This window comes from Cyanidioschyzon merolae, chromosome 16, assembly GCF_000091205.1.
Source record: "Cyanidioschyzon merolae strain 10D DNA, chromosome 16, complete genome".
Taxonomy (NCBI): Eukaryota; Rhodophyta; class Bangiophyceae; order Cyanidiales; family Cyanidiaceae; genus Cyanidioschyzon; species Cyanidioschyzon merolae.
This window is the reverse complement of record NC_010142.1, coordinates 894782-908485: the sequence shown is the minus strand read 5'-3', so window position 1 is coordinate 908485 and position 13704 is coordinate 894782. Positions and strand designations below refer to the sequence as shown.

The window sequence follows — 13704 nt, the reverse complement described above, 5'->3', positions numbered from 1 at the left end:
CCCCCCATTTACCTCCAACCCACGCACTTCACGCACTTCCCCATTAACGCGATGATCCCAGTGCCAATGCATATGTGATTATGACTTCTATCTCTCAAGATTCATTACTGATCCGTCTTCGGCGGTACGATCTGAGCGCGTACGCATCTGTTATATCTCCATCTGGCATTCCATGATCATTACTGTTTTACCTCCAGCTTTTTTGTTTTTGGTTTTTACAGAACCTCTACACTGCCCAGACGGCCGTGACCTCCGGATCGATAATCGTTTCAGGAAATCAACCGTTCCGCTGAATAGTTACTTCAGCTTCCGTTGTATTTACTTAATCTCGGCTTTATTGATCTAGTCAGGCTTTTTATTCGGCGCCAATGCCTGCCGTAAGCACCCGCTCTATCGTTTGTATCTCCGTTGCGGATATCCTCTGGTTACAGAGCAGCTTTTGCATACCACTGTGCTCGTTGGAAGTGGCTTGGTTCATACAACATGGAATGACAGAGATTTATTTTGTTGCGAGCCTCCAAGCTGTTGTTGCAGACCCTCTGCCTGTGGGAGTGCGAAGCGGTGTAGTACGTGTTCACTGCATCCAAGTTGGGGCCCAGACGCAGCATAGCCCCTCCTAGTCCCAAAAAATTCGTTTCGGACGAGATGGAAAGGAGCGACACATCACCTGCCACTGAAGTTCTAGACGGGGCACTATCTGGTAGAATCTCGCGGCTCGGAGACCTCCCGCCTAATAGATGACTGTTGGAGCAAACGTAAAAACCTCTTCCTATTGAAGTTTACTGTAGTTTGCGATAGTGCTTGCTATCCCCTTTGTGGGTAATTTTTTTGCATTCTCTTCGTCGCGCACCTGTTAATGACTTATCCTGAAATTTGGCCGTCACATCACACCACGTGCTTCTCGCCGATCAAGAGAAACCTGCTAATGACCTCTTCTGGAGCGACTGTTTTATCCATCGCGGCCACTTTTATTTTGCGATCGGGTCGTAGCAAAATATAGTTTTGGCTTCAATGGCGTTTCAATCTTCAAGTAAATGTTCTCAGCTGATTTTCGCTGCTCAAAGTAGAGGTCTTCAATGAGTTTTTCTCCTAAAAAATTAGACTAATGTAATTGGGGGAGTGGGTTTGGGGTGGCCGGTATTGTGTATTTCAGAATGAAACGTGACTTAGTGCCGATCGAAGAGGATCAGGAAAAAAAGAAGATGCAACATGGGGAGGTCTTACATTGAAGGCTTCAATAGTGACGTCTGTACGACGAGATGGTGGTGGAATCCTATCTTTTCCTACATATCAATGATCCTTACCACTCAATGTTGCGAGACGTTATCAGAAACAGTGTCGGTTCGTACGCCATGTATATTTTTAACTTTTCTTGAAGACTGCGGCGTTTGGAGAGCGAGCTGCATCGGGACGTGACGCACACCGCGAAGGTGATGTTTCCGGAAGATTTTTCACAATAGACTTACATCAACCACCTGATTGTTTTTAATGGGAAAACATCGGGGATAAATGAGCGAGTGCATGCCTTCCTCAAAAATTACGCCAAATACCTCGTCAGCGATGCTGAACGAGGGGGTGACGCCGACATTTTTCGAATACAGGGCAATGAGGTGCCTTACGAAAGTGAGGAACCATAAGATCGTAAACCTCGATTGTTTCATGAAACGCGTCGTCTTTGCGCTGTACCCGGGCCCGTTTCGCAAAGGGATACTGGCAATCATCGATTGCAAGAAGAGCGATCGCCAGCATGAACAGGAGATCAGAATCGTCGACAAGAGGACATCAAACAGGAGAAAGAATCTTGCTTTCGTTATCCGCGCCACTATTCTAAAACATCGTTCGGTCTTGGGTCATGTCATCCCAAGTGAAAACTGTCAGATATGATCAAAGAAGACGAAGAGAGAATTTACTCCCTCATCTTGCCACACCTCATTTTTTCGGACAGAGAACACGCACGCAAGGCCGACATGGAGCAGAGTGCAGAAAAAATGACGGGTGGGAGTACCGACATTGAAGGCCTTCTCCAGATGCGATTCATTGTGGTTCAGTTATGCGAGTTCAATTCATATTCTGTGAATATCGACTCTAGAGTCCTTTACGCCTTCACGAAATAGATCGGTCCAGAGCTCGATGTAAACTACAAAGAGATCACCGGCGAAGACCGGGACACCCTGGTAGAATATCTTCGATTTCAAGCGTCCCAAACCGGCCAAAGGAAGGTACTCACGGGGGCCATCGATTACGATGTGGTATACATAAACCTACACTCTCAGGGGTTGAAGGCACGTCGTCCTATCCCGTCTTCGTTATCTCACTTGCCGAAGCGCGTACACAAGAAGACGGGCGATGGAACGTATGATGCCCACGAAATCGTCTTTCTCTGCGGCCTTAACCCCTTGAATACGAATATCATCAGCATCGCTGCTCCCAGGCGTGCGGAAGGTGGTACTGACGGCAACATGCCTCAGAAAGACCTGTTTTTGTTGGTGTTCTCGAGAGCGAGATGGTATCGGGAATCCGGGAGATTGAGTGCGAGGATGGACATCGACCCGTGGAGTGCAACAGTTAAGGATAACCCGGAAACTTTGAGCGAGGTGACATGCCCAAGAGCGGACTCTCTAGTTTTTTGGATATTCAAAGAAGTTCGCGTTGCACACTGGGATGCGCTGTGCAAGGAATACTCAAAGCCACGGTAGACTCGTTTGCAAATGAATCTACGCGGTGGGAGGCAGCATGCATTTGCGAATTTCTTCAATCAGTTGAGCGCCTTGAAGGAGAATGAACGTCAGTGGCTCGTATTAGCATACGGAGCATGGCGCTGGAAGACCCAAAAAGGGTGTACACCAGCTCCAACGACTAGGGTGTACAAGGGGTGCGCAAGGCGTTTCGTTACGATACCTGTAGATGAGTTCCGAACATCGTATACACACCATGAACTGGGTTGTACACTTCAGAGAATGGAGATTGAAAAGTGCCAGTGGAGCCCTGAGGATGTGAAAACTACAGACCGCTGACAGAAGAGCAAACGGAAAGGAAAGCGATAGTTCGAGGGCTACTTGCATAAGTACCACCAACGGCAAGAACCGGAAAGAGTTTTTGAACCGAGACTTTAACGCCGCTATCAATAAAAGTAGATGTGCGGTACTAGAGAAAAGTCCTCCAGAATGGACAAAAGAGAACTCTCTAAGAGAACCTCTCAAAGTCGAACTATATGAGAAACAATTGGAAGCAGTAATAGGTGTCCGGTCCAAAAAGACTGGGAGGCGTCTGCACTTCAGTTGGAGACGTTTCGTCTAGGGCGGACCGGTCGCCGCTACTGCACTATGCCGACGTCGTTCCGCTTTAGAACGGCGTTTGGCTGTGGGTGCAACTTTTCGACGTCATGCTTTCCAGTGCAGAAGGAGTAAAATTGTGCCACTGTAATCCATTTCTGCTTCTCTGCCGTCTGCGCCAATTCTGGATCATGTATCACTGTGGATGATATTTTGCGTTTTGAGAAAGTGTGGTTTACTGCTAAGGTTCATCTCTTTCCATGAATCAGTTCCTGAATGCGTTTACGCCACAGCTCCAAGTGTCAAGCAACAGAGCTGACCGCTAACATCCACGACTGCGGAAACGGTCTAGAGGAGTCGTTTGCGCCCTGGCACAATCAACCACATCTCCAAGCTTCAATGTACTTGACTCACGGATCGCGAATTCTCATGTGCCCTGCATGTGCTGCTATGATCATCAACCAATATATGCACAACCCAATCTTGTTCTCAGATTATTTTCTTCACCGGTTTCTTCGAATGCGCTCATATATAGATCCGGCTTCCCATATTCAGGTGCAGGACTCATGCCGCCTCCGTGATCCACGTGCTTAGCAGTATGTTGTCGAAGGCTTTTACGCAGTGAACCATACATTATTACCATCGCTTTGATAAGAACCTCAGCAGGTAGGCCTCGCAGCTTATGTTGTATCCCGTATGCTAGTTGCGCCTGTACTCTACGTCAGACTGGATGCTCAGCAGGCAGCACCTACAACAATCACGCGAGCCTTCCCCAATATTTGCGCTGCACTTGCGTATATGCGGTAGAGCCTTTCCGCGTACGGCATGATAGACGCTGTACTGTCTGAACCGAGCGCTGAACCCCACATGGTGCGCAGCACATCTACCCGCGCAGGCCATAGCACAGCGTGGGCGACCTCGTGCGAGGCGTACGTGCCGTAGCAGCTTACGAGTAGACCATCAACCACGAGGCGTCCGGAACGCGTTAGTGGCGCATAGACTCCCTCACGCGTTACATAAGTGTCGATCGCGACGACAGGGTCCGCTCTATGGGCAGCGGCATCGAGAAGGGCGTCGCCTATGCGTATATGTTCTGCAAAAACTGCCTCGAGGGCGAGGCTCTCCAGCTCGGGCCTCTGACGTCTTGTCTGCTGGTGACGTAAAAGATCTGAAAAAGGGATCATCCCAAAACCCCGGACTCTCATGCTTGCGTGCATACGGTACACTAAATGCTGCCTAGTCAAGCGCAACTGCTTCCCTGATAACGTCTTAATAAGTAGGACCTCCGCGGTTGCGCCAGGCTCTTTGTGCAACCATCCAAGTATAGTATCCTCTAGCAGCTGTCCACTTCTATCGGCCCCAATCACACTCATACCCGAGCGCAACTCACTCATCGGCCGAATACTGCCCAGACGATCGATCAGCACAGTGGCATCCTCCGGGAAGCAGATCGTGGTGCCGCCATTTATAGGAATTTTCGTGACATTCGCTGTTGTGGACGGTGTCGCTGAGAGTGATGGAGTCGCCGACGCAGTCGGTGTCGCTGTAGGCGTTGAGGTTGAGGTTGGTGTCGGCGTCGGTGTCGGCGTCGGTGTCGGTGTCGGGGAAGGGGTAATCATTGATTCGCTGAGCATGAATATATCATTGAGCTCTCCCTTTCCTTCACTTGTGTTCGAGTATCCGAATCCTCCGAACAGTATCATGCCGCTTTCAGTTGTATTCCAGAGAGCAGATCCATACCGAGCACCGGGAACGACGCTGGGACTGAAAGTCCTAAACATTCCATAATCAGCGGGGGCATTAATGACTGCGCTACCATTGATCCAAGCCCACTGGCGCTGCTCCACGTTAAACAACCAAAGATCGTTCAGATCGCCGCTTTCGCTACTACTGTTCCCGTACCCTTCACCACCAAAAAGCTGTAGATTTCCTGAAGCGTCAATGAAGCCAACTCCAGACTCGCGGGATCCAGGATAGCTTGCAGCATCGGTATTGCCAAATATGATATACGATCCAGGGATCGAGATCGTGGTATTGCCTGCGACAAACGTCCATATGGACGTACTAATGTTATAAAACCAAAGATCATTCAAAAATCCTGGATAAGATTCCGAACCGTTTCCATAACCAAACCCACCAAACATCCACAGATTGGCTTTTGAATCCGTCCATGTAATTGCACCCTGGCGAGCTCCGGGAGCATTCGATCTATTGGCAATATCAGGTTCACTGTAATTGCCAGGCTGGTTTACCGATTGTGACCCACCCATATATGCCCACAGTGATAAGGATCTGTTGAAGCACCAAAGGTCTGAAAACAGGTACGAATAGCAATTCTCACCTCCAAACAACCAGAAGTTTCCATCTGCACCCAGCCAGAACGCTGCCTTTAAGCGAGCCCCAGGGTTGTAAGAGGGATCGTAGGAACCCATTGGCCCGTACGTGGGTAAGGCATTGATTGTATCGTTGCCGTCTACCCAGGTCCAGTTTCCACTAACTGTGTCGTACTGCCACATGTCGTTAAGGCAACCGATATTACCATTTCCATCCAATCCGTAGCCTCCAAACAACCAGAAATGCTCCTCGTCTGCACGCCAGAATGCACTGGCCTCCCTTGCGCCCGGAATATTGAGGGCGCTTCCGACTCCAAGTGTACCATAGTTTCCAGGCACATAAATGTCCAGAGATCCTCCGATCCATGCCCACTCGAGCGAGGTAACGTTCAGCCTCCACAGATCGTTAAGATAACCTCCAGAGGAGTTCGCGTATCCAAAGCCACCAAAAAGGTACAGAACGCCGGGGCTTCCAACCCAGGTCGAGGAGTAGTGGCGACCGCCTGGGACGTTATTCGAGGACGCCACGTTCAGCGTACCATACTTCCCATAATTGTTGACACTAGTTTCTCCACCTATCCAGCTCCATCGCACGGGATAAGCCGGTGCCCCTGCGCCAACCAAAACCCGAATACGGGCCGAGAACCACAAACAAACGACCAAAACACGCAGCCAGAGTACCCGCCTGAGACTACTCCGCCTCAAGCCTCCTTTCATCGGTGAATCTTGTCTTCGTACAGCTCGGGAAGCTCGCCCAAAAGCGTGTCCAAAGAAGGAAATCGCCGGCTTCAGATCACGCAACGAACGATCGCAAAACTAGCCGTTTTCAATGACTGCAGCCACGTGCGTTGCGCGCGCAACGTTGGAAACGCACGTTGCGCAACGCGTGCAGCCGGTTCTGCTCTCGAGATGCATGCGAGCACTTGAACCTGTTCTATACGGATCAATATAGAATGTAATGGACATTTATGCACATGGACCAATCATCCAAAAGTTTGTTTCGATCTGCTACTGGTGAGATCCTGTCCTAAATAGTACACATGGGACACCAACCAAGATGCACTAATGGCCCTGGACTTGAAATGGAACAATCATGTCCTATTATTGTGTAAAAACGAATACGATGCATCATAATGCCAAAGTTCGGTTCCAAAGAGTCGCAGCAGCACGCCCCTTGGGGCAGCCTGCAGCTGCCCCGATGCGCGAGCGCAAATGCGCGCATCCCGTGCAGCGGCGGTGTTGGCGATACGATACAGTTGCGACATTTGTGTAAAGAGCGTCGAGGCGCCATCGTGGCGTCGGACACGTGTCCTTCATCGATCTGTGTAGCGTCTCGCGCGGTGCACGCATCGCGCTCGGTGAGCGCCTCTGGGAGGTCGGGTAGTCAACGGACGCGACGCACTTGTCGCCGTTGAAGGGGAATGTGATCCTCAGGATTCCTTGGCGTGTTGTTCTAACATATAACTTGTATTTGCATTGCAATCGTAACAAAATATATGGTTTCATCTCAGTCATGTTGCAGCCCTCAAATAAAAATACAGGAGTGTTTTTTCGCAGTATACAACAGAAAGCTTCAAAGAGGGTTCTTTCTCAAAAAAAAAAACTAAAAAGGAAAGGTATGAAAAAGCAAGTCCACGATCCTGGAGGTCCAGGGTCGGCGGTTGCTAAAAAAAAAACAAAAGACGGTGCCGAGTTCATAAGAAAAGGAAGAGAAAAAGAAGCAAAAATGGGAGGCCCTACGTAGAAGGCGGCAAGAAAGACGACCGCACTACGAGGTTGTGGTGAAAACCTGTCTTCTTGGATATATCAAGGATCCCTACAGGGGAAAGTTGCGAGACATTATCGAAAAACGTGTCGGCTCGTACTCCAAGAGTATTGTCAAGGCGTCGTCAGGACTAATGCATTTGGCGAGGGAGATGTACCACGAAGTTACGCACATGGAAACGGTCGAGGTACCCTGACGGGTTTTTCGATAAGTCTTTACTCATCACCTGATGCTTGGTACAGATGAAACGCAAAAGGAAAATGAGCTAGTACATGCCTTCCACGAGAAACAACCCTTTTACAGTTTCGAGGGCACTCGAAACAAGGGTGACCGGGATATCTACACATGCGGAGCGATGAAGCATCTCACGAATCTGCAGAACCATTTGACAGTGGACCTCGAACGTTTCATGAGACGTGCCGTGTTTGCGCTGTATCCGGGCATCTTTTGCAAGGGGATATGGGCGATTATCAATGGCATCACGAAAGATCGCAAGCGTGAAGATGAGGTCGAATTTGTCAACAAGAAGGCCTCACGCAGGAGCACAAATGAGGATTCCGTCATCCGTGCGGTTATAGAAGCGCACCGTGCAATCTTGGGGCTGGCGAATCCAGCAGACAAGATATCAGAGTTGAAAAAAAGATAAGGAAAGATGCTATCGCCTTATTCTGCTGTATTTCGTGTTTCTGGACCGAGAACTCGAACGCAAAGCGGAGATGAGGCTGAAGAGGGAAAATTTAGAGTGGGAGAAAAGGAAGGCTGTCCTAAAGGGGAAGCGCTTCAACGTCGTTCCGTTGTGCAACATCAAGTCACATTTTGTTAGTATCGACCCCAGCGTCCTTTATGGCATCATGGAGGAGATCAGTCCGGAGTTCAAAGTTAGCACGGAGGATTTCACCGGCGAGAACCGGGTGACGTACTGGAGGAGTATCTTCGATTTCAAACCTGTCAAAGTCAGCGAACAAAAGGTATTCACTGGGTTGATCAAAACCGATGGAGTAGCCTTATGCGTACACTACCGGCGGTTGAAGAAAGATCGGCCAGTCCCTCACTCGGCTGCGCCCGTGACGAAGGATGCAGAAAACAAAGAGGCGGATGCTGCGACGCAGAAACTGCAGGATAACGACTTTATGGTTGACGCGGCGAAGGATGACGATGAAAAGGAGGCGGTTCCTGAGACGGAGGAGATGGAGGATGAAGACTTTGTCGTTAGGGCGGTGAAGGATGAAGAAAAGAAGAAGGCGGGTCCTGCGATGCAGGAGGTGCAGGATAACGACCTCGTCATTGGCGCGGTGAAGGATGAAGAAAAGAAGGAGGCGGGTCCTGCGATGCAGGAGGTGCAGGATAACGACCTCGTCATTGGCGCGGTGAAGGATGAAGAAAAGAAGGAGGCGGGTCCTGCGATGCAGGAGGTGCAGGATCACGACCTCGTCATTGGCGCGGTGAAGGATGAAGAAAAGAAGGAGGCGGGTCTTGAGATGCAGAAAGTGCAGGATAACGACCTTGTCGTTGGCGTGGACCCTGGGAATACGAATATCATCACCATCGCAGCACCGAAGCGTGCTGAAGATGGCACTGACGGTAACTTACGTCAGAAAGACATGCGTCTTTTGAGATTCTCGAGAGCGAAGTACTACCTGGAATCAGGAACCATGAATGCGAGGAAGAAAATCGAAACATGGAATGCAGGAAGAAAGGATCACCTGGAAGCTTTGAGCGAGGTGACTAGCCGAGGAGCGGACTTTCAGGCTTTTCGGAAATTCATGGATGATCGCGTTGCTCATTGGGATGCGCTGCGGGAGGAGTATACCAAGCCCCGATGGGCTCGTTTGCGTATGAATCGATACGGTGGGAAGCAGCGGGCGTTTTCCAACCTTTTCAATCATTTGAGTGCGCTCAAAGAGGACAAGACTCGAAGGCTCGTGGTAGCGTACGGAGCAGGGCGCTGGAAGATACAAAAAGGGACTACGCCAGCTCCAACGACAAGAACGTACAAGGAGTGTGTGCACAGCGTTTTGTTACAATACCTGTAGATGAGTTTCGAACATCGTATACACACCATGAGCTGGGTTGTACACTTCAGAGAGTGGAGATGCAAAAGTGCTAGAGGAGCCCTGAAGATATAATAAAGTATGGACCACTGACGGAAGAGCAAATGAAAAGGAGAGCGAAAGTTCGAGGACTAGTTGCATCAGCATGTACAACCAGTGATGGCAAGAAACGTATCGATTTTGTGAACCGAGACTTTAATGCCGCTATCAATATCAGGAGATGTGCGGTGCTGGAGACGAGGACTCCAGAGCTGACACGAGAGGACTTTGTTGGACAACCTCTCAAAGTCGAACTATATGAGAAAATAATAGAGGCAGTAGTGGGTGGCCGGTCCAAAAAGACTGGGAGGCGTCTGCACGTCAGTTGAGGATGTCTAGCCTAGAGCGCGTTCACCGCTACTACTGTACACGCCCGACGTCGTTCGACTTCAGAGCGGCGTTGTTGGTGTGTGTGCATTTTTCCCGCACGCAAATTACAGAGACAGAGATTTATTATACTCGGAGACTTTATGAAGTATTCCAGGATGCTTCCAGTGCACAAAAAATCAGAAGCAACGTGCAACAGCGGACCCGTGCTGGACAAGCCGTATCTTTTGTTCGTTCTGCAGCAGATGAAGAGCCTCCTCGAACTCATCTTCACGCACGGTCTCGTCCGCAGAGGTAGTACCCACCTGAGCGGCTTGTTGCCGAAGGAGATGGAGAATCGCCTGCTTGCGAAGCACGATAGAGGACTCACGTTCCTGAAGAATATTCCAGATTGCCCGCGCAAGTTCGTTGACGCGTTGACGCCATGCCGCGCTATGCCCCGTCTGCAGCAGATCCAAATCGATGCGACCAGTCAGCGGATCTGTGGCAGCCTGCTGGGTGGCGATCCGTACTAGACGGAGAGCCTCTTCGACATCGGCTCTCTCGACAACGGGCGATAAGCGAACTTTCGCGTGCGCCTCGGAGAGACGGATCAGCGACTCAAGCTGCCGCGGCGTCGCTGTAATGGTCTTGGGAATCCCGTGGGCGGCATACGCAGCGCCCATCCGCCGCATCTCCATGTAGCCCGATATCAGCGTATCACTTGCATCATCCGACAAGACGGGATGGACATTCTCGCGTGCATATGAGATGTAGGCCGCCAGCAACGGCAATTCCACCAGGGGCAAATCTTCCGAAGCATGAAACGCGTTCCCTGCTGCGCTCTCCTCATGCTCGCTAAAGAGGGAGACAATGTGGCGCGCGAGGCGCCGATCATCGTCTGCGGATGGCTTATCGAGCACTAGATAGACGAGATCAAAGCGAGAGAGGAGCGTTGGCGGCATCTGAATGTTTTCGATCACTGACAAGCGTGGATTGTAGCACGAGTCAATTGGATTCGCTGCTGCAAGTACCGAAGTTCGGGCATTCAAGGTGGCGATGATGCCGGCTTTGGCGATCGATATTGTCTGCTGCTCCATTGCCTCATGTAAAATTGTGCGGGACTGCTCGCTCATCTTGTCAAACTCGTCAATGCAGCAAATTCCGCGGTCAGAAAGGACTAGAGCACCAGATTCTAAAACGGTATCGTGCGTTTCGGGATCTTTGGTCACATAGGCAGTGAGACCAACCGCCGAGCTCCCCCGTCCAGACGTATAGATTCCTCGAGGTGAGATGCGGTGTACGAAGGAGAGTAGCTGCGATTTGGAGACTCCAGGATCGCCTACGATCAGCACGTTAATTTCAGAGCGGAAACGGGTTCCTCCAGCAGCGACAAAGTCTTTCCGTGTCCCGCCAAGCAATTGGCACAGGACCCCTTTCTTCACGTCGTCCATACCCCAAATGGATGGCGCTATAGACGCGGCTAGACGCTCATACACACGGGGATCACGGGCAAGTTCACGAATTCGAGGCTCCCAGTCGCGCATCCCGCGCAACGGTGCATCCGACAGCGGCGCCGGCTCCAGTGCATCTGCTGCAACTTCACGCGGTTCGGCGGGCATTTGAGCAGAACCTGCACCGCCCAGGTCGATTAGCGGGACCATTGCGGTCGATGTCGTACCGGCGACTTCTTCTGCGAGCGGCAGAGCATCGACGTCACCGGGTTCTGGTACGTCCATGACGCGCCGAGCATCCGTGTGCTTCACATGCACCACATCCAGGTATGTGCGGAAGACAGACCGTACGTTCCGCATCCGTGGATGAACCCGCACAGGCATAGCTCGATATATTCCCGTGACTTCCACGCGATCGCCGGGTTTCATGGTGTCCACCATATCCTCGTACAGCACAAGTGAAATTGATGCAGGTGTCTCCCCTTGCGGTACGCTCTCTGGTGACTCCTGGAGACGAATGACCTGCTTGTCCGTAAAGCAGCATCGGTTATGAATCAACTGATAGGAAGATTTCAGGCCACAACGAGAACATGCACTCGGTTCTTGGACGCGCCCGTGTCGAATAGGGACCACCGTTGTGTGTAGACAGTTCATGCAGCGGTAGAATGCATCCGCCAGATCGGGAATGAGGCTGCTCGTCCGTACTACCATTCCCCGAATCGCGACAAGAGAGTCCAGATGGCACGGCTCAAGCTGGCGCACGGATTGTGCAGAGCCAATGTCGTAAACTCTGACCTGAATGTGTCCGATCACTCCACTGCTATCGCTCATGAACATTTGCTGGTATATTTGGTTTGCTGCCATATCAAAGAGGCTGATCATGTCAGACGGGTACCGTACAAGTTTTTCGTGCAAGACTGCATCATATTCTTGGACGTGTTTCATGCTGACGTTAAGCGTGTGGGAATCAGTTTCGTGGAGCTCCTCCAGGAGCTTCAAGTAGAGCGGCGCTGGGGTCGCTGTTGTCGAGGAGTCGTCGCCTCTCGAAAGGCTATTTTCATCCGATAATCGCAGCGGATGGAATCCCTTTAAGAAGCTCAACAACTTCGCGTAAACCTCTTCCACAGATAAGTCTGTTCCCCAGAGAACCCGCACAGGAATGGAGTCAGTGCTTGTAGTGCGCGTTGGATCGGCGCCGCCGCCGACTGTTTGAGAGCCCAGGCCACGATCAATGTTCGGAGAGCCGGTCGCGCTGCTCCGCGGCGTGAGTGGAAGCCCCAAAAAGGAACGGCTCAGTTCCCGGCGTCCAACAGTGCTGAACCGTTGGAAGTGCGGTGAGGTTGGCGGGCAGCTCGAGCCCGACCGCGCTCCGATTCCTGGCTCACCCTCCGCTGCGAACGAGGCGCTCCCGCCTACAGCCCTTCCGTATCGCGCCTGGCCAAACTGAGAGACGCCTGTCTGCTCTGACGGGTCTGGACTCAAGGCACCACGGGATGAGGGCGGCGAAAACATACCACGTTCAGCAAACGGAGGGCGCGGTGTTGCTCCCGCAGGGGTCGCTGGCACACTCGAGAGCGGCACGTTGTCACCTGCTGGATCCTCACCCCTGTCGTCTCGCGGGCTGCTTGAGGCAAAACTGTCCGTGGAATGTGCCATGTCGTTTCGAGAAATCGTTCGAGAGCCTAGCAGTCGTATACACACATGAGGGTGTACAGCGCCTTGGCGGCAGCAGCTGCGCAAGGATCTCGGCTACGACCTACTGATTTCCCGCCAAAACCGATTCTTCCAGCGTCTTGTACCGCCGTGCTATTGCCGGTTGCTCTTTTCATTTTTGGACAATATGGAATATACCAGACACGTTGATGCTCGCTGACGCTACGGAACATTTCTACCAAATACTGTACCGTTCCCGTTTTGCTCCTGGAAGTACACACATTCGGTCATTTTGGCACAGGACCCGGTTTGCCTATCCCACCCGCCAGGGTTCTCACGGATCCGCGCTTGCGCAGCGTGGCGACCGCGAGCATCGAGCGCTTGCGGGCCCAAGTCGACTTCGCGCCATCGCAAGTATACACGGTAGGGTGTTTGCATGTTGCGAGGAACCCATTGCCATGTCCTCTCTGAGCACTTTGTGAGATTCTTTTGGTACTGGCGTTGCTTTGACAGGGCGGTTCCTGATGTCCGCAGGTTCTCTTTACGATGAACCCTAGAAGCCGTGACCTGCTTACCGACCAGATGCAGATACAGGAGACCGAGTAGCCTGTCTATATGTAAAAATGAGCGTCTTCCATGAGAGTATACCGTGAATACTTTCTTAACATGGCCATACTGCATGAGCCAAGATTGCTGTCAAAATAGTTCGAAATCCGCAAGCGTGCACAATATGATCTACGAATCATAGGCACGACCTTGCGGATCCGCGTATTCTGAAGCGTTCTTTCTGGTGCCTATGTGTATCCTTCGTATGGATGAAGAAGTCAGCGT

At 51.3% G+C, this 13704-nt stretch overlaps 2 protein-coding genes across 2 annotated transcripts, besides 1 other annotated feature; both read right to left on the bottom strand.

The window, feature by feature from the left end:
• Window positions 1–4006: 4006 nt before the first annotated feature.
• On the bottom strand, window positions 4007–6322 carry CYME_CMP358C (similar to hedgehog protein; the record flags this gene model as incomplete). The annotated part of the gene is made up of 1 exon (XM_005537917.1): window positions 4007–6322. The coding sequence occupies one exon, from the start codon at window positions 6320–6322 to the stop codon at window positions 4007–4009; it is 2316 nt and encodes a 771-aa protein (XP_005537974.1).
• A 577-nt stretch (window positions 6323–6899) lies between these two features.
• Window positions 6900–9873: a sequence feature (repetitive element).
• Window positions 9874–9966: 93 nt separating this feature from the next.
• CYME_CMP356C (DNA replication licensing factor MCM4) lies at window positions 9967–12876 on the bottom strand (the record flags this gene model as incomplete). The annotated part of the gene is made up of 1 exon (XM_005537916.1): window positions 9967–12876. The coding sequence occupies one exon, from the start codon at window positions 12874–12876 to the stop codon at window positions 9967–9969; it is 2910 nt and encodes a 969-aa protein (XP_005537973.1).
• Between the last annotated feature and the right edge of the window lie 828 nt (window positions 12877–13704).